We start from the raw sequence: 25,278 nt of genomic DNA on the forward strand, positions 1-25,278 counted from the left end.
TGCACAACAAAAATAAGGTCCAAAATCTGAGGATATTATTTATTATTTATTATTATTTAAAGTCATCCTGTTTGTTTGGCTTTTCTTGATTTTGAGTATCTGCTGATACGGAAGTCCGATCTGATAGCTTGGCAGTGCATTAAGAAGAAATAAATCAGACGCACAGAGTGCTACCTCTGTTACTGTCACTCTTAAAATAAAGCATTTCATTGTGCAATATAAAATGAAGCTATTCTTGTTCCATTTGGCAAGATCTTTGTACATCAGGATAAGTGTCACTTTGTGACATTACAAAAAAAAAATAAAAAATTATAAATCTGATCTTTTTCAGCTGAACCCAATGCGCTGATTGTGATTGGCCCCGAATTGTTACGCTTTACTTTATACGTTTACATAAGTAAAGGAGTTGAATCAGTACTTATACTTTTACCACACATATCTGGTACGACTACTTAAGTACAGAGTGTGGGTATTTTTGCCAACTCTGAATTGTAGTGAGTGAAAGATGAACAATAGACCAGCATGTGACACTTGTTGGATCAGGAAAATCAATTGAGAGCTCTCTCAAGTAGCAATATAAGGCAACCAAAACAGCAAAATCACCTTTCAGTTTCCTTTGATTTGATTGAGTGATTCATCTGATGTCTCCTTCTAATCTGCTACAGCAGAAATCAAAATATTTGAAACCCTTTTTAGTACAGTGCAGTTCTACACACAGTGTCTACTGAAATTGTGGATTACTGTATTATTTTGTAGAATTTTTTCTGCCGGTTTTGCATGATCAACATTACAGGATTTGAGAGCTTTAAAATGCTCAACATTATTCTATGATAGAGAGTTAGTGTCCTTAATTTCTCTGTTTGCTCTTTTCTTCCTTTTTTATTATATTCTATAACAAGATTGCGGTAAGTGTTACAATGTGTTTGTTTGTTTGTTTGCTTGATAACAACTTTGTTCCTCTCCTCTCCGTTTGCCACTATTAACTCTTTATAAACGCACCCTTTGGAAGGTTTGTCAAACGCTTGTTGTGCTCCATTTGACTCCCTTTAATCTAAAAGTCGCTTCACCCTCCTCAAAAACGAGAGCAGACAAAAGTTTACAATCAATAAACCTTATTTACTTTTGGAATTTAACACTGTTTTCCTGACTGTAACACAATGGCAAAAACGTTGTGTACTGTACATGTTATATTGTAATATAACACAGATTGTGGTATGCGTCTGTGTGTACTGGTAGGGTTTCTTCGAGGAGGAGGAGAGCAAGGAGTTCATCTACAAGGAGCCGAAGCTGACTGGACTGTCTGAGATCTCCCAGAGATTGCTTAAACTCTACTCAGACAAATTTGGAGCTGATAATGTCAAAATGATCCAGGATTCCAATAAGGTCAATGGTCGAAATTATTTGTAATATAGAAGGTAACAGAGAGCTCCATAGGTCTGTTCTTCTCCAATAGGTCAATCCCAAAGACCTGGACCCAAAGTTTGCGTACATTCAGGTGACGTACGTATTGCCTTACTTTGACGAGAAGGAACAGCAAGACAAAAGGACGGACTTCGAGAGGCATCACAACATCAACCGCTTTGTGTTCGAGACGCCCTTCACCCTCTCTGGGAAGAAACACGGAGACGTCGAAGAGCAGTGCAAGAGGCGTACCATTTTAACCAGTGAGCATGTTCTCTATTTGCAACATACACTCATGGGTCACAACATTAGGTACACCTATTCTAACGAACTCATACAACTAACTATTTTTGTACATTTCCCCATTATTGGACTAATAAAGGTTACAAAGGTTAAACGGTGTAGCAAAGAAAAACAAAAATGCCAAACATCCTGTCTAACAGAAAATCATGATTTGCCACTTTAGGCCTATTGAGGGCAGTAATGAGCATTACAAAACTGGTCACTGCCCCAGTGCAAGCAGACTCTTCCTTGGCCCATGCAACATCTCTTTACAATAAATATGATTGATGTTTCTTCTGTAGTTTTTGTGTATTCCTGCAAAATAAATAACTAACCAACTAAGTAACTGACTAACCACCCAACTAACTAGCTAATCCAGCATGCTAACTAACTAACCAACCAACCATCTAATGAATGAGCTCAAGTAACCACCTGACTGACTAATTAATCAAGTAACTAACCAATTTATCATCCAGCTAACTAACCAAACAAAGCACATCTAACTAATCATCTTAACCGACCAATTGACTTAATAACTAAGTTCCTAATAAATTAATGGACAAACTTATCAGCCAGTTTACCAACCAAACAACTAACCAATCAAAAATGTCTACAACCAACTTACCAGCCAACAAACAAATAACCCACTATGTAATGAACAAACTAACTAACCAGCCAACTAACCATTCAACTATCTAACCAACTAACTTACTAACAAACAAACCCCTCAACCAACTTACCAGCCTCCTATCTAACCAATTAAGCAAGCAACCAACTAATCATCTTAAATGTCCCCTATTAAGACCTCCATAGACTGAGTCTCTAACATGGACTTTGTATAAAAGTGTCAATGTCATTTAAAAAAAAAACCTTGGTTTTGTCATATAAGTGTCCAGAAAAGGTGTCCAGCTGTTTGACCCAGGTTTGTATACGCTTTGTCCATATTTGGCTAAGACTGCCTGCCCCCTTTCCTCTGATTGGTTGCCTCCGTGTAGAAGACCCACTTGTGTGTTTGTTATGTTGACAGCGCTTGCTCGGAAGTGGAGATATTCGCTAGTGACGTAGATAATCTCCAGAAATTCGAATGACCTCATTTCACGCCCAGGGGTGGGTGATACGTGCACAAAAAAAAAAAAATAATAATAGATATATTTTTATTTTACGATAACGATAATTTGATGATATCCTTAAAAAATGGTGCAAATATCTACTTATGTCCGAGGACATTTATTGATAGACACAGCATTTCAGAACAACAGCTCTTGTTTATTTTTTAAAGTGCTTCATACATCAAATGCAAAACATTGCACAAGAATATTGTAGGGCAGTATTTAACAATGAATAACTTCAAGTTATGTCCAGGCTGTATTCAGGAGAATATGCCAAATCAGGTTTGCGCAATAGTATATTAGTTAAGCTTTTTTAGCAAAACAAAAACAATTAAGATGACAGCAAAATGTAAACGTAACCAAATAAAATATTTTAAACCAAATTTTTGTTTGTCACTCCAGCACACACCGGCATACAAATTTGGCTAGAACCAGTGTTGCCACAGTTACCTTGAAAAAGTAACTTAGTTACTTTACTGATTACTTGATTTCGAAAGTAACTAAGTTAGAAAAATGTTACTTTTTAGTTACTTTCAGCAGCTGTCAAGTGGCAGGAATATCACTTATCCACAGTACAAAAAAAGCATGAGCTTAAGCGCCGCACAAGTTACAGAACGATGTCATCAACATGAAAAAATAACTTAAATATGAGTGTAGTTGAAGCCACATTAAATGAGCAACTTAGAGCAGACTTGACATGCCAAATAGCCACCTAAATATAAACAAGCACACCATTCTCACTAAACTTCTTTAAAGACTTTTAACTGATAGATAGATAGACAGACAGACACAGACTGTAGCAACCCTGCCGATTGTGTGGGGCTCCATGAAAGCAACTGTGTGTGTGTGTGTGTGTGTGAGAGAGTGTGTGTGTGTGTGTGTGTGTGCGCGCGCGCGCGCATACTGTACAACGAACCTTAGTATTAAAATAGAAATGTTCTCACTGAATGTGTCAATCAAACAATTCTTGTACTGAAATTAACAAGCTTTTGAGTGTACTGTATGTCATGTAGTCACTGATGGTGTAGTGGTACACTCGCCTGACTTTGGTGCGGGAAGCGTGGGTTCAGTTCCCACTCTGTGATGGTGTGAATGTGAGTGTGAATGGTTGTCCGTGTCTATATGTGCCCTGTGACTGACTGGCGACCAGTTCAGGGTGTAGTCCGCCTTTCGCCCGAAGTTAGCTGGGATAGGCTCCAGCGTCCCGCGACCCTAACCAGGATAAGCGGTGTTGAAAATGGATGGATGTATGTCATGTGCTGAAGCATCATTTTAGATACGTGGTGTTTCTTTCTATCTCCTCAGCGAGTTCCAGCTTCCCATACCTCAAAAAGCGCATCCAGGTGATGGAGCAGCAGAGTACGGAGATGAACCCCATCGAAGTGGCCATCGACGAGATGTCCCGTAAAGTGTCTGAGCTCAACCAGCTGTGCAACATGGAGGAGGTAGACATGATCCGACTGCAGCTAAAACTGCAAGGGAGCGTCAGTGCCAAAGTGATTCTTCTTCTCCTCTTCAAAAGCACATACAGTACATGTACAGTTCATGATTTGATATTTTGGCACCGACCTCACGTGATCTTTTCTCTCCAGGTCAATGCAGGCCCGATGGCCTATGCCAGGGCCTTTTTAGAGGAGAAGAATGCCAAGAAGTATCCAGACAACCAGGTTAAACTACTAAAGGAGATCTTCAGGTAGGATTACACTATGTAGTTTAGCGTTTTAAACCATAAATTTTAGCACTATACAGTCATAGAAACCGAGGCCTTCCACAAGTAGCGATAAAACGTGAGTTATTGACGCTTCCCTAAAATAGTTAAACAACCACAAACTATGATCCCAAAACACATATAGTATAATTTTAAACTAATTTTACAACATTGCCCTTAAAAAGAAATGGTTTACCGATTTTTTGATTGTACAAATAAATACACCAGAAAAAAGTGTGCATGTACATGCACATGCACCGAAGACGATCCATAACTTCCACATACAACGCAGGCTAAACTTAGCTCCACCCCAACATACAAAGACTTTAGTCTCACACAGGCAGGGCCGGTGATTGAACCACAGTCGTCAGAACTGTGAGGCAGACGCTCTAACCAGTCGTCCACCGTGTCGCTATGGGCAAACAGTAAAATTAAATTTTGTCAGACCACAGGACATGTCTCCAAAAATTAGGGTGTTTGTGCCTGTATGAATTTGAAAAAAAATAAAAAATATATCTGGTAATATGGCTTTTGATGTTTCTTTTGGAGTAATGGCTTCTTCCTGGCTGAGGGGCCTTTCAGCTCATATCAGTATAATACTCGTTTCACTGTGGATAATTATACTCTCTTACCAGCTTAAGCCAGCATCTTCACAAGGTCTTTTGCTTTTTGTTCTTGGATTGATGTGCACATTTCAGACCAAAGCACATTCATCTCAGGGACACAGAAACCTTCTCCTTCATGACCGCTATAATGGCTGGACATTCCCACAGTGTTTATTCTTCTTTGTATAATTGTTTGAACAGTTGAATGTGGCACCTTCAGGCATCTGGAAATTGCACCCAAGGATGAACCACACTTGTGGAATTCCACAATTATCTTCCTGATGATTTATTTTGACTTTCCCATGATGTTACACAAAGGTGCATTATGTTTCCATTGTGCCTTCATATACAGCTTCAGGTGTCTCTAATTAACGCAATAAACCTATTAGAAGCTTCCAAAGATAATGCATCATCATCTGGGTTTTCCCAAATTGTTTAAAGACATAGTAATGTAACTGTACGTAAATGTCTGACTTTGAAGAAAGTAATGAAACATTGTCAAAAGAAAAATCCTTATCTCATTATTCTAGCATTTAGCAAATATAAATAATTTTTGTAATTCAAATTGAGGCGGCACGGTGGCCGACTGGTTAGAGCGTCAGCCTCACAGTTCTGAGGACCCGGGTTCTATCCCCGGTCCGCCTGTGTGGAAGTTTGCATGTTCTCCCCGTGCCTGCGTGGGTTTTCTCCAGGCACTCCGGTTTCCTCCCACATCCCAAAAACATGTATAAATTGGAGACTCTAAATTGCCCGTAGGTGTGAATGTGAGTGCGAATGGTTGTTTGTTTGTATGTGCCCTGCGATTGGCTGGCAACCAGTTCAGGGTGTACCCCGCCTCCTGCTCGATAACAGCTGGGATAGGCTCCAGCACGCCCGCGACTCTAGTGAGGAGAAGCGGCTCAGAAAATGGATGGATGGATGGAATTCAAAGTGACTGAAGACAGGAACGGTTACATCTGATTTCATGTCAGGGTGAGGAAAACACTATATACTTTGTATATAGTGTACATAAATGTCTGGTTTCAACTGTATCGTGACATAATGATAATCTCATTACAATTTACTTTTAAAATTACTCTGTGAAATCTGGGCCTGTTTAGTTGAACACAAAGCCATTCTTCTGTTGTATGAATGGCAAAATGTGGATACGCAGGTTAAAAGTACCTTTTGCCATCTCGTGGAAGAGCATTTCATTGTTTTGCCAGTCACTATACATCACTGGCATAGATAGATGATCAAAGATCTATTATTTGTAGTAAATAAATAATAATTTAATTTTTTTTCTAATTGAGTGGAATTGGTTGGGCACACTACTTGGGGATTACTGTTGTAACACACAAAATGCCTTTTCATATCTAGTGAATGGCATGCTTCACCCTGAAAGACAAGAAAAAATAAAACAATAAACTAAAACTTAAGTTTATCATAAACTTGGTCCGTTTTTACACATCTTATTAAAATTTGAGATCATTAGGGTGAGAATTTGCTATGTTATTAGGCTACGAAATAATGTTTTTTTTAACACATGTATATTAATATTGTCGGGGGGTTTTACTGCATGCAGACAGTTTGCAGAAGCGTGCGGCCAGGCGTTGGATGTGAATGAGCGTCTGATCAAGGAAGACCAGCTGGAGTACCAGGAGGAGATGAGAGCTCACTACAGGGACATGCTAAGCGAACTGTGCGCCATCATGAACGAGCAGGTGTTGTCTTGTACTTTGCAGCTATGTCGCACGCAAAATCCATTGTTCTCATCATTATTGTTATTACTGTTGTCCTTGTACTTTTTCCGACTCGCAGTTTCAAAAACGTGTTCTCGCCTCCAGCACCACCTCTCTCTCTAACAGCTTTCTTTCCACTCTGTCTAAGACTGGTATGTCATCACGCTCATCTTCACTCACTTCCCACTTCTCCAGCATCTCAAGGCATATTTCCACTATAACAGCTTCATCTCGCAACTAGGAACTTTTAAAGAACCATTCTGTGGGAAGTACTGTCTCAATTAGTCATTATCTATAACGCTTGTCCTTATTAGGGTCATGTGTGAACTGGGGCCTTTACCAGCTGACATGCGAGTGAGAGGTGGGGCACACACTGGACGGGTCACCAGCCAATCACAGAGCACGTATACTGTAGACAACCGTTCAGTCACATTCATACCAACGGACAATTTAGTGTCTTCAATTAATCTAACATAACATGTTTTGAAATGTGGACGGAAGCCCAAGTACCTGGAGCCAAGATTTGGAACCCGAACCTCAAAAACTAAGAGGCAGTCGTGCTTACCACTAATTCACCATTCCGCTTAAATTTTGTTCTGAGCTAATACTGTACAATACATCAGGGCCGACAGAAGGGGTGGCAGTAGTCTTGAACTGTTCAGGAACTTAATTGAATATAATTTCAAACTCATCTTGGACGGTGGGCGACTGGTTAACACATCTGCTTCACAGTTCTGAGGACCGGGGTTCAAATCCCGGGCCCGCCTGTGTGAAGTTTGCATGTTCTCCCTGTGCCTGGGTGGGTTTTCCCCGGGCTCTCCGGTTGATTGAATACTCTAAATTGCCCGTAGGTGTGAATGGTGGTTTGTTTCTATGTGCCGTGCGATTGGCTGGCGACCGGTTCAGGGTGTACCCCGCCTCCCACCCGAAGATAGCTGGGATAGGCTCCAGCAGCCCACGACCCCAGTGAGGATAAGCGTTAAAGAAAATGGATGGATGGATGGATGGATCTCTCAACATTACTCTTAAAATAAATGGCTTTCAGAAGGTAAAAATTGCGAACATGCACACATGGCAAAGACTCTCCATAACTTCCACTAACAACCCAGGCTAATGGCTAACTTAGCTTCTTCCCAACATCCAGTAAAAAGATATTTGTTGCTGAGTCAAGATGCATCCCTTCAACAATATGACCTTGACACCTAATTTATTTTTATTAGCCCAGGGATTGGTGCCATCTTGTGGTATCTTAGGGCATTACAGAAAGAGCACACAAATGCATGAGCAGTCGAGTTTTTCAGTGAGTAGTTGAGGATAGGTAGCACAGAAAAAAAACCTGAATAGGAGAATTTGTGAAAAGCGAATCACAAATAGGCAGTAGTTCACAGAACTTTTACTGTGTTATCAGCCACATTTGCAGACATTTTCAGAGGACCTCCAGTCTATGTGCAAATGATAGACACAAGCCTCAAGTTTCTTGGTACGTGTCGTTCCTGGAGCTAAAAGATTGTTGTTGGGCTTTTGTGTGTCTACCGTTTGCACACTCAGTCTTGTGATTTAACACAGTACAAATACTCCTGTACTTAGAATTTTCAGGTACCAGTACTTTGCAGTATTAGTTATATTTGAGTCAACTTTCAATTTTTACTCTGCTACATTTCCGAAATAAAATATATATATTCTTCCTCCGATACATTTCTCCTAGCCATCTATGTTACTCATTACTACAAAAGAAAAACAGAAGAAATTGTTTGTTGATGTAATGCCTGAACCGCAGAGCACAAAGTGGAAGACTAGTCCTGCCTGTGCCCTGGCCTGTACTGATGATATGAACCACTCACTTTCTTTACAAATACTTTTACTTCCAATACTGAAATATGTTTCAATAAATATTAGAACATTACTTTTGATTAGTGCAGCAAAGGTCAGATACTTAACGACTTGTATTAAAATAATAACTTCTACCAAAGTAGTTTTCTAAGATACTTGTATTCAAGTATCACTTTCACGTATTTTATACAAGTCTGCACACGACACCCAGCAAGTTGTTATCCAGTCAGATACGGTGCTTTCCACTTTTGCAGACCCCGCCCCAACTTTAACTTATTACCTTATGAGAGTACTAAGCCCATAGCAGGGTCTTCTTTCATCTCCCTGGAATGGACCCATCCAAACATCAGTCCGTTTTCTGTACCGCTTATCCAATCCTAGCTGGCTTCGGGTGAAATTCAAGCTATATCCTGGACTGGTTGCCAGTCAATCGCAAGTCACATATAGAGACAGACAACCTTTCACACTTAACATTCACACTGTCACTGAGTGGGAATTTAACCTGTGGTTTAAACACTTTGGTGCTCCAAAAGTTTCTGGGCATTGTTCCTGCGGTTGAAATGAGCCAAAAACAGGCCCCAGGAAGTTCCACGAACTTCAATACAGTACAATGCTGCCTTGAGATACGAGTGACCAGAGTTTTTCGAGATGCGAGCCATCAATTCTTCTGAATTTTTTGCTTTGACTTGACTGACATTTGCGATACGAGTGCTGTGTAACGGCAGTTAACTGAACTCAATTCACTTCACAACAAGTAGAAGTTTGGCAGATCTTGGGGTGGGGGGAAGGCTTCAAGCTGTTTATTGCCACTTCCGGTTGAAGTTTACTGTCAAATTAGAACAACAACAAAAAAAGAGAGAATTAAACATCTATTTAAAATAACCATATGACATTGCCTCAAGTCTGCTACTTTAATGCTAACACTTAATGGGAAACGCCTTAGCTGGACTAATGAATAGCATTGGTCCCGTGGTGTTGTAACCCTTTAAGAAGAGAAGAAGAAGCTACCAATATTTGAACACAAATGACAAACAGATAAAATAACTATATTTTATAACAATATTCTTTATCTTCTGCAATGAATGACTAACATTACTGCAGCTTACTGAGTAGTTTGGACCATGTACCTCCATATATATCCATATGTCTATTATATTGCGCCAAGGTCTGCACACCAGAAGGAACAAGACTGTAGCAAGAAATATGTCAAAAACGGTTTAATATTTCTATTTAATTGTGTCATTACTATATATTTTATGAGGTGTAATATTATAGATTGTAATGTGTTTTTTTAAAATAAGAAAACAGCAAACATTTTCTTATTAAAAATCACATTACAAACATTTTGTTGTCTGAGATATAGCAAGGCAAGCCATGCCTGTACAACAAAAACTTCTTGGAAATTTAGGTGCAAATGCACAAGTCAATCCAGCTTTCCAATTCCTATTTGTTATTCCTTGTGTCCAGATTCCTCACTCAAGGCAGCCAGGAACGGAGCGGCACAGCGCCTTCTGAACGGCTGAAAGATTTGACAGGAAGTTAATGCTCCCAGGAAGGACTCTTGTGCTTGTTTGTGAGTGCAGCAAGTGGTTTTAGAAGAAGAAGACAAGGAAAGAAGAAGTGTGTAGACTGTGCTCGTGCTAGTCTTTTGTCCTGTCATTGAATGTCGCAGTAGCTGATGCCCCGGTAAGTTCTGTTTATTTTGGTTGTAGAGAGGCAGCGCTGAAAAACCTACAAGCAAAAACATGTTACTTAAAGACACACACACACGGGCCTTCTCTCCACACCCTTGCCCTTTAGATTCAGTGACCTTACCGAGCTGGATGTGCATTCAGCTTCTCCATGCATCCTATTTTTCTAATGTGTTAAGAAAGAAATTTGACAACCCCGTCAAAAAAAATAATAATTTTACGCTAATGTGAAGAGAGAGTCTTTTTTTTCTCAAGCGTGTGAAAAGCTGAATGCAAGCAACTCTGCTCGGTGTTTGAATGTAGAGCAGCTCCATAATGCTAATTTGTATCCTCGTTAATATTACTCCAATTATCAACTGGCCCATTTTCAAGCAGAACCAATAAAAAAAAGAAAACAAAAGAATTGTTTTGTAACATTTTTAAATGCATTGTTACTATTATTATTTCCTGTTTTGAATTGTACATAAGAAATATTAATATTTAAAACATTTGAAATGTTTCCTTTTTTAAATAAAATATACATATGAATATTTGTTTAGGTGACTTGAAAAAAGATTTAAAAAACTAAAATTTTATGTATAACATTTCAATAAAATTTTGTTAATGTTAAATAGTCATCCTTGTGTGTTTACTGCATTGTTTCATACAAACCTCGATTCATTTTCTGTAACAACTTTCCTCATTTAGGAGCCTATCCCTGTTGATTTTGGGCAAGAGGCGGGGTACCCCCTGGACTGGTCGCCAGTCAATTGCAGGGCACAAAGAGACAAAGCATTCACCCTTACATTCACACCGCTGGACAATTTTGAGTGTTGAATTTATACAAATAGTTTCATGTTGAGAAGACACAGCAATGTGTGTGTAGAACACGATTTGACATGTACAGTACATAAGACAGACCACTGCTATCTCTGTACTATTGTGATATGTCTTTAAATATGCATTTGTTTGCTAACGTGTTAGACTAGTATGCCTGCTAAATCTATAACGAGGCTCCTGTGGTGGTTTGTTTTTGTTAAAAAATGTAACTACTCAATGCATTCATTTATGTAACATAGATTCATGCGTACATGCTAGATGAATGGTGTAGCTTGTTTTCTGATCCTCTCTGTTTTAAGTGCTTTGCCACCGTCTTATGGCAGACCGTACTCTTCTGAAACATGCACATTAGGTTGATTGAAGACTCTCAATTGTTCTTAGGTGTTAATGTGAGTTAGAATGCCTGTTGTCTATATACGCCCTGCGATTGACTGGCCAGGGAGTATCCTGCCTTGTGCCAAAAGTCAACAGGGATACGCTCCAGCTCGCCAGAAAATGGATGGATTTTCTTTTTGATGAAATTGTACCGCACATGAAACTTTCACTGAACGTGAAGTGACACAGTAGATTGGCTCGAATAGAGTGAAGTAGTGTGCCGCGTCCAAGTGATCAGGTGTCAGCGTTTTGCAGGTCAAGGTATCAGCAGAGTGCCTTGTTAATATTTGGTGCTAATGTGTTGACACTGCAATCCTACATTTGAATCTATGCTGTCTGTTCCGCACACTAATCTGTCCCATAACTCCAGCCACCATCGTCGTCATCGAGGTGGTGTGCGCGACCAGCAGGCCGATTGTGTTTCTCTCAGTCGTCCACAGACCGGCTAATGTGTGCCCGGACTGTGGGGGGCTCGGGTTGCTTGGAGTCAGCGCCATTCAGCACAGGTAATGTAATGTAATACAGTACAGTAGTGTGCATTTAATCCCCGTTTATCAATGGCGCCATGTTCCAGACCCACCCGCAATAGATCCATGATATAGCAAGGCCATGTAATTAACATTTTTCAAATAGTAGGACCCCTCCCGCATGCTTGAAACACATTGGGTACATTAGTGCAGATTATACCTCGAGAGATAGCAATTGCCCCGTGTGTTGCATTCAGAACCACAAAGCCTGCATTGATCATGTGGATTCAGGTCTTCACGTGCCATGCGGGACCTATGCGTAGTTTTCCAGAAACTGGACCCGGGTGCTGATGAATAAAATATCCTCGCCGAGGGCGCGTGGCGGATCTGTTCCCTGCTGATAGATCAGCTGTATAGGCGGTGACTCAAAGTAGTCACAGCCAAGATCTGCAGTGAGATTGCACACGTTGCCGAGAGAAAGACACCATGTTAAACGCCAGGCAGCAACGTGAACTCCTCTTACACGACCCGCATCGACAACCCCCGGCGCTCTTCGGGAAGCCCTGGTTCTGGCAGCGCAGTAGCGGAGTCATGGAGGGCACCCGCAGCCTGGCTCGGGTCATTATGGAGATGCAGGAGGAAATCAGGAAGCTGGAGGCCCAGAACCCAGTGTTGCCGAAGGAGGAGGGGGACCGAGAGCAGGAGCAGACACTGGAAGCGTTTTTAGAGGAAGAGCAGGAAAACCCAATCAGGAGGAATGCATCTGCGCCCATTCTAAAGAGACAGTTTCAAGAATATAAAGGTTATCTCGCCGCCACACATCTATAGCATCTGTCCATCCAGCCACCATACATCTAGCTTTCCATATACAGTGTCTATCAACTGTCTTCAAATGTCAGATTTTTGTGTTACAGAAAAATGAACAACTGAGATGTGTTTGCAAAAGTGTCCACACCCTCTCATAACTAGGGATGTGACCTTGTTGAGAATGTACCTCATTCAAGAATATGCTCACATTGACTGCTATTTCAATCTATTCATAACTCCCTTCACCTTGACTAAGGGCCCAATTCCAGCTAAGGAAATAAATATAAAGTTCAAATGTTTCATGCTAACACTCACTGCTATTTGGGACTCTTCATAATTGCCTCTACTCCCACTAAGGCTGATGAAACCCAGTCTCAGATCATGATGCTTCACTTGCAGGTGTGGTGTTGGTAGGGCGCCAAACTTACCTTTTGGAATTGGTTTCATTACAGCAAAAAACAAAGGTCTCCCAAACACGTGAGAAAATTCTGGGGTGTCTTAACATTTCCTCAAAGGGCCGCATACTGAAATATCAAAGGATGCATGGGCCACACTGACTTCCAATCTATCAAGCAAATATATATTGCTTACATTTATATTTAAGTAATGTCAAAATGTTATTTGTAGACATGTCATTGTGCTCCCCAGACAACGTCATCATGACGGTACGAAGGTACTCCATGAACTCCAGCTCGCCTGACGTGACACAGAGCGAGGGGACAGCAGACCTAGGGGGGCAACTGAGCCACTCCGGATGGGCGCTGCTGCAGGAGGAGGTCCGCGGTGGGAACGGCAACCTTGATCACTCTGTCACCCGTGACGTGGGGTCAGCGAGGAACAAGACGTCCCTGCAGGAATACGTGCACAAGACCAGGTAAAGAAAAGGGGGATGTTTTTTTTTTTTTTCCCCACTCAATGGGCACTTCATTAGGTACCCCTGTACTGTACAATGATGTAAGGAGCTGTGTTTAAAATTCTGAGGATGATAGCAAAACCAATGCCCAGTGGGATACAATGTGGTTATAGGCTTTGGCGATATAAATCCTCCCTTGGAAGCACATACCTTGGGTCAAAAGTTAACATGTCGATAATTCACTACTTTTGCAACATATAATTGTGCTCCATGCCTTTGGGAATGTTCACTTTGTTGACTCAGTGATTGCCTTCCACCAGGCTCCTTTCTTGTCATATGTCTCCAATAAATTGAAAATGCTTCTGCTAATTTTGACACTTTTGAAAACTGTGGGAATTAAAGTCACTCGTTGCTTTTTTGGAAAATAATCACTCGATGGATCTGAAATGTTGCTCAATATAGCTGCTAAATCACTAAGTTGTACTATAGCTGCTGATATAAAATCACCAATCCTGCGCTCGATCATGTTTATGAATGTTTCTTTTATTTAATGTTTGTGTGATTAACCATGATGTCTTTAAATGTTTTTTTTTTTTTTTTTTTATACTTCTGATGAAATCTGCAACGTTGTCTTGCTGCTTTAGGTGTACCTAATGAATTGTCCCATGAGTTTTGGGTCTCTTGTTCGGGCTAAAATGACTTGAATAATATTTAGGAGTAGTTAGTAGTGTAAAAAAAAACAAAAAAAAACATAACATGCAGTTTGTACATCAACATTGCACTTAAATATAGGAAAATCAAAAACAGGTTTCTAATGAATCAATCGGAATATATATATTTTTTCTAAATCTCTGAAAGGAAAGAGTTCTTAAAGATTAAATTTAAATTATTTGAAATTAAAAGTTAAATACAATTAACTGCATTTTGGCAGTGATTCTTTGGCATACCACTGGAGGGAGCCCACATCAGAATCAGAATCATCTTTATTTGCCAAGTATGTCCAAAACACACAAGGAATTTGTCTCCGGTAGTTGGAGCCGCTCTAGTACAACAGACAGTCAATTTACAGAACACTTTGGAGACATAAAGACATTGATAAAAAACAATTGTGCAAAAAGATGCAGAGTCCTCTCACACTTAGAGCAGTTCGAATGACTAATATTGCAATAGTCCGGTGCAATGACCATTGTGCAAAGGGCGCCGAGACTTCAAGGAGTGTATGCGGTTTAAAGTGACGAGTAGTGCGATCATCTGGGACAATGTTGGTCGTGCAAATGTTACAGATACTCCTCAATCAGTGTGCAAATGGAGCAGATGCTACTCTGGCATGAGTGGCCAGTATATGCAAATAGTGCAGCATGGCGAGACAACTACAGTGAGTGTACGAGTAATACATAATTGGGCCCACAGAAATGTAACAACGAACTCAAGTCAAAAAATTGCCAGCTTGTTGTCATGGAATTATAGGTTAGGTGTTTAAGAAGTTGATCGCAAGAGGGAAGAAGCTGTTGGAATGTCTACTAGTTCTAGTTTGCATTGATCGGTAGCGCCTACCTGAGGGAAGGAGCTGGAAGAGCTGGTGACCGGGGTGTGGAGGGTCCGAGAGTATTACCACGATTAGAATCAATGCTCTATTTGACAACCGTTGTCTTCGCCCATCCCAGAAAGATGGCCCCTTCTGACTTCAGCATCCTCTGATTTAATCAAACAGGAACTATATCCCCCAGTCAGAAAAATACATAACATTAGTCAGTATTGAAACATTAAATTATGAAAAATTTAGACAATCTGTTCAGCTTCAGGTGTACCTAATAAAGTGTCCCTTCAGCTTGCAGCCTCTTCACTTTTTTCTCCCCTGCAGAGCCAAGGCGAAAACGGTCACGTTCCTTCTACCAGTGGACGACATCTACAACAACAAACCAGTCCTCCCCGAGCTGGCCCCTGTAACTGACACCGAGTCGCATAGACTTTGAGGTCACCTGACCGATTGCAGAAACTCCAAATGGGGCCACGCTCATTTCTTCAAGGTCACCTTAGATTTCTTTTGGCGTCCCGATTCAATCGCAGCTGAGCAACACAAATAAACGAGCGTCCGGTTACACACTGATGATGAGACATCTGCAGTCAAGGATTTTGGTAGCACTCATCTGCAGGTGACCACCCTTTTTTTTAAATTAGAGGCACTTTAGGTCAATGACCAATTTATTATTCATTCACTCTTTTCTCTTGAAGGGAAATAAGACAGCACACGTGTGACCTATTTCTTTGTGGATACTGAGACCATTGGGGAAACGTGTACTTAATGAAGTGTCCGGTGTTTCAAAACTTAAATGTCACATTTACTAGTCACTTAATTAAACATTTTTTAAAAAAAAAATCAGACAAGAATTTATCAGGTTACTTGGTTTTCCTCATTAGGTGTTTTATAATAAACAAGAGCAACTGCATCAGATTAATGCAGTACACGTGTCTTAAATTAGAACATTGAAAAAAAGAAACTAAATTTACAGTTCAAATAAAAAGGAATAACAGATTACAAAGGGTGAAATTTTTGTTGTTGTTGTAATTTTTGATTATAGCCAACTTTTTACAGTTACATAAATATTTAGGTCAATCAGCCTGAAAAGTTCTTTCCAAAGCATTTAATGAATCTGTATGAGTTTAACCTTTTTTAAATTGAACTCTGAACTAGTTTCACCATTCTAATTTAATTACATCCACCAGCATGTACATTATGCATTAACCTGATGCAGTTTTTCATGTGTATTGAGATGTATCTGTATTTGTACATATAATACCCGTGAAAAATAGTAATAATGCCCACTCACACAGATGTCTCTTTATTCAACATACAGTAGGTTTAGATCCGATAACCCCCTCCCACACACACACACAATCTCAATCAAGTAAAATCTTTAAAAAGTGTCAGGAAAACAAACAAAACAAAGCAAAAACGAGGCAGTTCAGAACGGGTATTGCAGGTTATTGGATCCAAGTTGAGGTATGAGCTAAAGTGAATATAAAAAGTCTAAACACTCCTGTTGAAATACCAGACCTACATCTGGCGTTTGAAAAGGGGTGTGTAAACTTTTTATATCCACTGCATAATGCTGGTAGCAAACAATGAGCAAAAGTGAAAATAAATAATGTAGTTAATAAGCACTTTAAAAGGGATTTGGGTCCAAGGTCCCTTAGGTCCTTAAAGAGGTCTGCAGGGCTTTCATGTCCCTGAGCAGCGTCAGATTGCGCCTGCTTTTCTCTCCTGGTTTGACTGCGCTCGCTGTGGGTAGATTCCTGCACGCCTCCTTTTTTAATTTCTTTATCTAGAGACAGAACATGTAAAGAAAAAAAAAAACCTGTGTCATTAAGTAAAGGGCTGTGTGTGATTGCGTGCGTGCCCACCTGGATTTTGTGCTTGTAGAGCTTCCGGATCTGCTCTCCTTTGCGCTCCATTTTGAGGAGCAGAGTCTCCTGCTCGTGCTCCAGCTGCTTTCTTTCCTGCAGAGAATCACTGCGCTCCAGCTCGCGCATCAGCTCGTCTTGCCCTCTGAAACAAACCGAAAAAACGGAAATAAAAGTGGTTGCGTTCACAATGACCAATCACATTCAAACTCATGTTAAATAAGAGTCAGCACACACCTGCCATCATTTCAAGTGCCTCTGATTAACCTCAAATTAAGTTCAGATGTTCTGGTAGGCTTTTTCTTTTTTTTTGTAATGCTTTCTAGCAGAAGCCGAAAGTTTGGGTGGGCACACTTGTCTAAGTTGTTTATTTTTTTATGTTCTCTCTTGGGAAAAAAATCAAATCAAGAGTTGTACATACAATGGTGGAAAATGGTTTTAAAATAATTTCTCTCTGCCTCATTTTTTTTTATATTACAAAAACATGTCATTTGAATAGGGGAGTTTAGACTTCAAAGCCATTGTACAGTATAGAATTTTTTTCAAGCAACAAAACTAATTAAACATGACTTGTACAGGCACACAGCTATTTGTATGTTGCCAAATGTGGAATAAAATGTCAAATAAAACCACATAGCAACCATATTTATTACCGTAATTTCTCGTGTAGTCAATAGTGCACATTACACAGTTACAGGAGAAAATGAAAGATTTTCACATTTTATAAATGCCGCCATCTAGAGGTTATGAGAAAGCTGTACACTTTCATTCCAATATGCCACCGCCCCCTTATGGGTTATGAAAAAGTGTATTTTGTTAGTTTTTTCAAATAATTATTCTGACGTTAAGCACTTTATTAGAACACATAATACTCTCTTTTTATTCACAGCCTAACTTTTTAGTAAATGAGAAAACACACAGTTGTGCTCATAAGTTTATATTCCCAGGCAGAATTTGTGAAATACTATGGTTTTTTTTTTATAAATACGCCAGATGACTGAACCACCACCAACATTAATTTCTTTATGGTTATCTTTTGTTTAATGATAATTATTTTCGGAAATCCTTGACAGTTTACTCACGAGCTCTTTACCCAGATGTATTATGACTATATATTTGTTTCTTTTTAATATTTAAACATCTTTTTTAGTACAAGAAGTGGAAAAAAATAATAAAAAATCTATGTACTCACAAGCTCATCACCCTCAGCTCCTCCTGTAATGCATGCATAAGCTCCGAGAGCTCCTCGCTAGCAGAGGAGGAAGAGCTGGAGGACGTGTCCGAGTGGCGGCGGTTCGTTGCGCCCGAGCGGACGCCGTTCTTGTTTCTTGCGAGGACGCGGCTGTTGCACAGCTGAGGCTGGTGGCGCTTCAGAAGAGACAAAACCGACTGCACGTTGGCTCGGACCGAGTGGCTGCTGCCTACGGACTGGAACAATTGAAGACAATGTTAAGAACATGACGGGACGTGGAAAGGACAGAAACTCATTGGGGCTCCTAGCTACCGTTCCGGCAACAAAGGGGACATCTCCGAGGTTCAGTCTGTAGTGAGGTTCCCAGTAGGAAGACTGTGTCTATAGTTAAAAAAAAAAGCATAGTCAACAAAACCAAAAAACAAATCTCAGCCTAATAGCGTAATTGCTCAAGTAATTTTTAACTTGGTCTGATTTTTTTAAAATCACATAAACAGGCATTTGAACAGGGGTGTATAGACTTCTTATATCCACCGCACCTTTAAAATGTCCTCCCTCTTTTTGGGGCGCGTGCCGTTCCAACGCGGCGGCGAGGCCGACTGCAGCAGTATCCTGCTGGCCTCCAAACCCGACTGCAGCTGAGGAACGGATGAGAAGAGCGGTGAAGAACATGTTGAAGCTCACGTTAAAAAAATCAGCTCGAGAGTTTTCCTGCCGGTGTACCTGGTTTGCTTTATCCTGGACCAGCTTCCTCTGGTGCTCCTCTTCCTGCAGTTTCAGCTCCAGCTCGTGAATCTTCACCTGAAATGGCGTCAATCCTTAGTGTTTTTGGAATAATTTCTCGAGCGCGTGCCACAACTTTATTCATTTATTTTTAATTATTATATAAATATTTTTTATGTTCATATAGAATAGCTCTTTATTGTCTATGTTGTAGAACATAGGTTCTCATTTAGCAGTATATTCTGTAGAGATACGAGCATATCAAACTACACTACCCTGTCAATACAACAATACAAAAGCAAAAACAAGAGTCAAATAAAAAAAAATTAAAAAAAAGTTCAAAAACAATATTCTAAAGAATTCATGAAAAAAAAGGGTTTGACATTTTGCATTTTTTTTTAAAATAAATTCAACTGGTGATGTTTTCTTCCACAATATATTGTATGTATATTATATTAGAACAGTTATTCAATACACAAATGTTTTTTTGTATTTGAAAAAAATAGACTCCTTATACAGTGGTGTGTTTTTTTTTTTTTTTTTAAATATTTTCTCGTGTGGGCAATTATTTATCTATTTATTTAAAGGGCAGTTAAGGATTCAAGGAATGTAATTCATACTAACACACATTTACACATGATACCTGAGGTCCCAGATTATCTGAATAAGTCCAGAGGCTTGTGAAGTATAAAAAGAAAATAAGATATAATATGTTTATATTTAAGTACCGTATTTTCACGACCATAAGGCGCACTTAAAAGTCTTAAATTTTCTCCAAAATGGACGGGGCGCCTTACGTGCGCACCGAGTTCCAACATCTATAAATGTTGTTGTGTGATGAGCGCTTGACTCCCCCCCCAAGTGCCAGGATGTGCTTAAAAATAATTTTTCTATTCTCCATACCTCAGCTTGGGTTTGAGTGCGCGTCAGCCTGAGATATTCCTGCTCCAGTCGCAGCATTTTCTGTAGCTGGACTTGTGCAGACGCGGTACCTGCTTCTTCATGCGTAGACCTGGACGCCCCCATGGTCACCTGAACACAAATCGCCAAAATCTTGAACCAGAAATGTATGGTTGTAGAGACACACCTGGCACATTAATGATGTTGTTGTATAAAAGGAATTGAACAATCAGGTTTGAATCTCAGGGTCAGCATAAATGCAGTTGGTAACCGTTTTTTGAATGAGTCATTTATGAGGGCGAAAAATATCACAATTAAAGTGCAACCAAACTCATATCTATGGAATCAGAATTGTGCCAAAATGAATTTAAAAAATCAGAAATCAAAAATCTAAATCAGAAAACATCTTGAATTGCAAACAAAAAAATAAGACTTTCAGACATAAAATAAAAATCATCTTTAAAAGTAAATGTTACTACATCCAATGAAAATATTTTTTGCTCTCGATGTTTTTTTGCGTTTGCGCTGCCTGTTTTTTTTTTTTTTTTTTTTTTTTTTACTTGTGATTCTGCTTCCTCGCTTCCGCTGCCTGACGTTTTGCGCAAAGCTCTCAAGTGGGCGGGCTTTATGCGGAATGCGTCCTCACTGGCCAATTCGTTTTGAGTGACAGCTAGCCTTGTGACGACAGCTAGCTGGGGCGTATCAGGGTCCGAAATCCTCAAACATTTTTGCAGAGCATTTATTGCTACAGAAAATAATTTTTGTTGCTGAGATTTGTGTAGCAATTTTTCAAAGTACTAAATGTCTGTCTAGTTTTATGCATTCCTACCCTAAATCTTAAAACACTTTACTCCATATATACAGGTATATTTTGAACAAGTAATGTTATGTACAGAGAGAATCAGTTCATGTTTTGGCGTGATTACGGCCCACGGTAATCTTTTTGAGTTCTATAAAGAGTTTGTTGAACGTGCTAAATATATGAAAAAGGTTTTTACTTTTTGTAACTGGAGGTCTGGCGCAACAACGTTCCCCCCTGCCTGGATGACATTTCCCACTCCTTCTCCTCACTGTCAATTAACAGCCAGGTGAATTTCAACGGAGACAAAGGGGTGGCCGCACCAGAATGTCCCTAGACCATTTTGAAGCCTGATTTCACATACTTTGTGGTTTTTCTATCCAATGCAATCATTGTCTGACTTGTTAACAAGACTCTCTTCTGTGATCTGTCAAATTTGCAAGACATTTTTTGGTCTTTTTGGTTGCACTTTAAATAAAGAGATACAGTTATGTCATGGCTGGGGATACGTTCAAGACCCACCAGCAATAGGTGAAAATCTGTGACATAAAGAGACTTTAAAATAGTTTTATCCCTCCTATGTGCTTTAAACACATTAATACTTATTTAAAAAAAATTAAATTAAAACAAATCTACATAAAATATCCCATAATGACAAAGTAAAAATAAATAAAATTAATATTTTCAGACATTTGTATAAGTTTATAAAAAATTTAAACATTCAAACATAAGTACATAAATATTCACGCCCTTTGTATGACACTCAAACTTAAGCTCAGCACGATTTTTTTCCCCACTGATCATCCTTGAGCTGCTTCTACAACTTGAATGGAGTCCACCTGCGGTAAATTCAGTTGATTGAACATCATTTGGAATGGCACACGTGTCTACAGTATATAAGGTCTCATAGTTGGCAGTGCATATCAGAGCAGAAACCAAGCAATGAAGTCTAAGGAATTATCTGCAGACCTCCGAGACTGGATTGTATCAGGGCACAAATCTGAGGAAGGATACAAAAGAATTTCCGCAGCATTGAAGGTGTCAAAGTACTGTGGTCTCGATTATTCGGAAATGGAAGAGGTTTGGAACCACCGGGATCCTTCCCAGATCTGGCCGTCCGACCAAGCCGAGTATGCGGGGAAGAAGGGCCTTGGTCAGAGAGGTAAACAAGAACCCCAGGGTCACTAAGGCGGAGCTCCAGTGTTCCCTTGCGGAGATAGGAGAACCAACCAGAAGGTCAACCATTGCTAATGCACGCCACCAATCAGGCCTATAAGGTAGAGTGGCCAGACGGAAGCCACTTCTCACTAAAAGGCACATGGCCATCCGCTTGGAGTTTGCCAAAAGGCACCTTAAGGATTCTCAGACCGGCAGAAACAAAATTGTCCAGTCTGATGAAACCAAAATAGAACTTTTTGGCCTGAATTGCAATCATCATATCTGGAGAAGAAGAGGCACTGCTCATCACCTGTCTGACACCATCCCTACTGTGAAGCATGGTGATGGCAGCATCATGCTGTGGGGCTGTTTTTCTGCTGCAGGAACTGGGCGAATAATCCGCATAGAGGGTAAAATGAGAGCTGCCAAATATAAAAAAAATATTCAAGACAAGTTGCTCCAGAATGCTCTGGAACTCAGACTAGGGCGTCGATTCACCTTGCAACACCACAATGACCCAAAGCACACAGCCAAGATGACAAGGAGTGGCTTCAGCAAGAGCCTGTGAATGTCCTTGAGTGGGCCAGCCAGAGCCCGGACTTGAATTATATTGAACATCTCCGGAAAGACCTACAAATGGCTGTCCACCGACTCCCTGCCCATCCAACCTGACTGACCTTGATAGGATCTGCAAAGCAGAATGGGAGAAAATGCCTCAAAACAGGTGTGCCAAGCTTGTAGAGACGTACACAAGAAGACTTGAGGCTGTGATTGCTGCCAAAGGTGCTTCAACAAAATATTAAGCCAGTGGTGTGAATACTTAGGTACCTATTATATGTTTAAATGTTTACATTTTCAATACATTTCCACAACCGTCTCAAAATATGTTTTTTTGACTTTGTCATTTTGGGATATTTTAGGTAGATCGTTTAAAAAGAAAACTATACTCAAATCAGCTTGAGAATAAGTCTGTAACATAGCAAAATGTGGAAAAAGTGAAGGGGTGTGAATACTTTCTGGTGGCACTGTAATACTGTATGATCTCTGCTCTGTGGGGGGGCGGGGGGGGGGGGGGGTATTACTGGAGTTTAGTTGGTAAACCTCTGCCTCTTCTTCTTATTGGTAATGAATTACAATGAATTCATTATGAATTAGCTCTTTCAGTAGATCTCAGTGCTGCCTGGCATTTTATGGCACAACATGATACAAATGTAAATTTGGACCTGCCTGTATATATACACTGTAAAACCAATAAAAGAAACGAAGACTTCAAAATCTGTGATATTGCAGGGGTGCAAAAGGTGCGTTTACGGTGCCCTTTTGAGCCCATGCCACGATGTCAAGTACTGCTACTAACCTGCCGTTTGAGCACGCTCTTCTCTCCCTTAGCGTTGTGCAACATCTTCCTCATGTGATCGAGCTGACGCTCCAGGCTTAGGCAACGAGACTCTGCAGCCGCAAGTTGGGTGACTAACGCTGCAGGACAGTAGAACAGTACACCATGACATTGGGAAAGATTTTCATTTTTCACCTTCTTGGAACTTTCCCAACTTAAAGTCAAGCGTTAGTTAGTTAGTTAGCCACTGTAACTTTAAACACAGTTTGAACATTAACATTGTGTGTGTATATATATATATATATATATATATATACACACATATATATATATACACACACACAATATATACAACTGAAATTTACTTAAACGTACTGTGTTTGAAAAGTAAAAAATGTACTGTACTGGATTAAAAAAAAGTTTAAACTACAAGCTTCTTTCTGACATGATTGATTGTATTGCATTTTTAAATGTTTTAAATTGGATAGAGCATTGCACCGGAGACGACGTGAGTCCCGGGAGGCAAATGTCATGGAAACAATGAGTCCCAGCCCTGGAACAATGAGTCCCTGCAATTTATCATCACAGAATACAGATAGCGTAATCCTCCGCTACATCACGGTTCTGTCTTGGCGGTGCCGCTATAGCGCTGATTTTTATTGCAGTTACTATCTTTGATACTGTTTGTACAATATTTCTGTTACCCATAGCTCAAGTGTAATAATTGAATTTCAGTAATGATCAATAAAAGCAATACAGTGGTACTTTGACTTACGAGTGCCCCAATTTGAAAAGGATTAGCAAATGGTTGGGTTTTGTTTTTAATCCAACTTCATTGGAATTGGGGTTTGTATTTTATTTTCATTTTTTTTTTTTAACACTCTCACCTTGGTTGCAGTTGGACTGATTATCCATCACTCTCCATGCGCCCGTCTGACTAGTTGACGTCATCTTCGTCATTCTAGCGGTATGTGGACGCGGCGTGTCTCTACTAACGGGGTGGCCGCCGGTCTCTCTGAGGTTGTTCTCCAGCTCCAACCGCCTGATCTTCTCCTGGATATGCCTCAACGCCAACTGAATGGCTGCACAGGCGCAAGTGGCAGGTGGGGGAGCAGACGTCAATTTAAGCAGTGTGGCATCATGTTGCAGTAACCATGGAGCACTGAAACACACTCCAGTGCATCAGTGGAAATATTTTGATGCAGAAATTCTGTGCCACACCCAATCAATCAATCAATCAATCAATAAAAAGTCAAATAACCTGCTCTGTTAGTCTCTGGATACACATTGCTGGGTAATGGAGATCTATAGGAGTCATGAGGGTCACTAGGTGGGTTGATGCACGGCCGGTGTGCAGAGTATTCCTTACAGAAGGGCAATGACGGGCAGTCACCCGCAGCTTCTGTAGGAAATGGGTGCAACACCTGCAATCATAATAACATCAAATTGGCATTAACACCAATATCCAGAATTTAATTACACAACACAGTGAATCCTCACAATCAAAACACTGCAATCTGTTTGACTAGAAATAACAGTTTAAATCTCTGCTGTACAAACGATAAATTTAGCTCATTTTAAGAGTTTCAAAGACTACATTTAACCAAGCTACCTCTCGCGTGGACTCTACAGCAACAGCAGATGTTTTTGACGCAGGCTCCATTGACATACACACGTTCCAAGAACAAAGAAAAGTCACGTCATTAAATAAGTAAGTTAGTAATTGGTGGTATTGAAAAAAAAATCACTAACAGCTGTTCCCCGATGCTAACGCATCTTGTGGAGAAAGAAAGAAAACAAAAAGCAGGGCGTACCAACCATTGAGTTAAAAAAAGGTGTCAGCGATATGTTCATAAGCGTTGCCCGTCAGACGCGGTGCTGAGTGCAGTTAGTGGCGCATTTTCCTGGGAGCTGTAGCGGTTTGCCTTTGTAAACGAAACAAACGCACTTTCTAGTTTTGCAGAAGTGTAGTTTCTCCCAACGGATATTCTCTATGTAACACGGACAATTCTTGAGAATAGAACTACAATACCCACGAGCAAGTAGCACGAAGTGAAGGAGAGAGAGTTTGCGAGACTTGCCGGGAGCTTTACAGCCATG

General features: G+C 40.2%; 2 protein-coding genes across 4 annotated transcripts in view; one reads left to right on the plus strand and one right to left on the minus strand.

Annotated features, from left to right (window-relative positions):
- Nucleotides 1-17,697, plus strand: part of dock10 (dedicator of cytokinesis 10) — an 88,167-nt gene extending 70,470 nt beyond the window's left edge. For 2 of the 3 annotated variants that reach the window (XM_061682549.1, XM_061682551.1), the window contains 8 exons: nucleotides 1,237-1,383; nucleotides 1,454-1,664; nucleotides 4,098-4,288; nucleotides 4,385-4,485; nucleotides 6,670-6,808; nucleotides 6,906-6,978; nucleotides 10,124-13,689; nucleotides 15,530-17,697. In XM_061682549.1, coding sequence (XP_061538533.1) covers nucleotides 1,237-1,383; nucleotides 1,454-1,664; nucleotides 4,098-4,288; nucleotides 4,385-4,485; nucleotides 6,670-6,808; nucleotides 6,906-6,978; nucleotides 10,124-10,179 — 918 coding nt within the window. In that variant the 3' untranslated portion in view covers nucleotides 10,180-13,689; nucleotides 15,530-17,697. The remainder of the gene's footprint in view (nucleotides 1-1,236; nucleotides 1,384-1,453; nucleotides 1,665-4,097; nucleotides 4,289-4,384; nucleotides 4,486-6,669; nucleotides 6,809-6,905; nucleotides 6,979-10,123; nucleotides 13,690-15,529) is intronic. The other variant, XM_061682550.1, reaches the window with a different exon arrangement.
- cep57 (centrosomal protein 57) lies at nucleotides 16,494-25,040 on the minus strand. Its single transcript, XM_061682552.1, has 11 exons — nucleotides 24,791-25,040; nucleotides 24,440-24,602; nucleotides 24,066-24,260; nucleotides 23,200-23,318; nucleotides 19,889-20,017; nucleotides 18,986-19,063; nucleotides 18,802-18,900; nucleotides 18,575-18,643; nucleotides 18,263-18,498; nucleotides 17,071-17,215; nucleotides 16,494-16,991 (listed from the first exon to the last, which is right to left on the minus strand). The coding sequence occupies exons 1-11, from the start codon at nucleotides 24,845-24,847 to the stop codon at nucleotides 16,860-16,862; spliced, it is 1,422 nt and encodes a 473-aa protein (XP_061538536.1). The 5' UTR covers nucleotides 24,848-25,040; the 3' UTR covers nucleotides 16,494-16,859.
- Nucleotides 25,041-25,278: the final 238 nt, after the last annotated feature.

Source organism: Phycodurus eques, chromosome 7, assembly GCF_024500275.1.
Source record: "Phycodurus eques isolate BA_2022a chromosome 7, UOR_Pequ_1.1, whole genome shotgun sequence".
Classification (NCBI taxonomy): Eukaryota; Metazoa; Chordata; class Actinopteri; order Syngnathiformes; family Syngnathidae; genus Phycodurus; species Phycodurus eques.

What these genes read in the sequence shown, in the direction of transcription:
- cep57 (XM_061682552.1), bottom strand. Translation starts at nt 24,847, where the DNA reads ATGTCAATGGAGCCTGCGTCAAAAACATCTGCTGTTGCTGTAGAGTCC. An exon ending in GCACTCAAACCCAAGCTGAG is followed by an intron (nt 19,064 to 19,888) that starts GTATGGAGAATA and finishes ACGCCATTTCAG; the next exon opens with GTGAAGATTCACGAGCTGGA. An exon ending in AGAGGGAGGACATTTTAAAG is followed by an intron (nt 18,644 to 18,801) that starts GTGCGGTGGATA and finishes TTTTAACTATAG; the next exon opens with ACACAGTCTTCCTACTGGGA.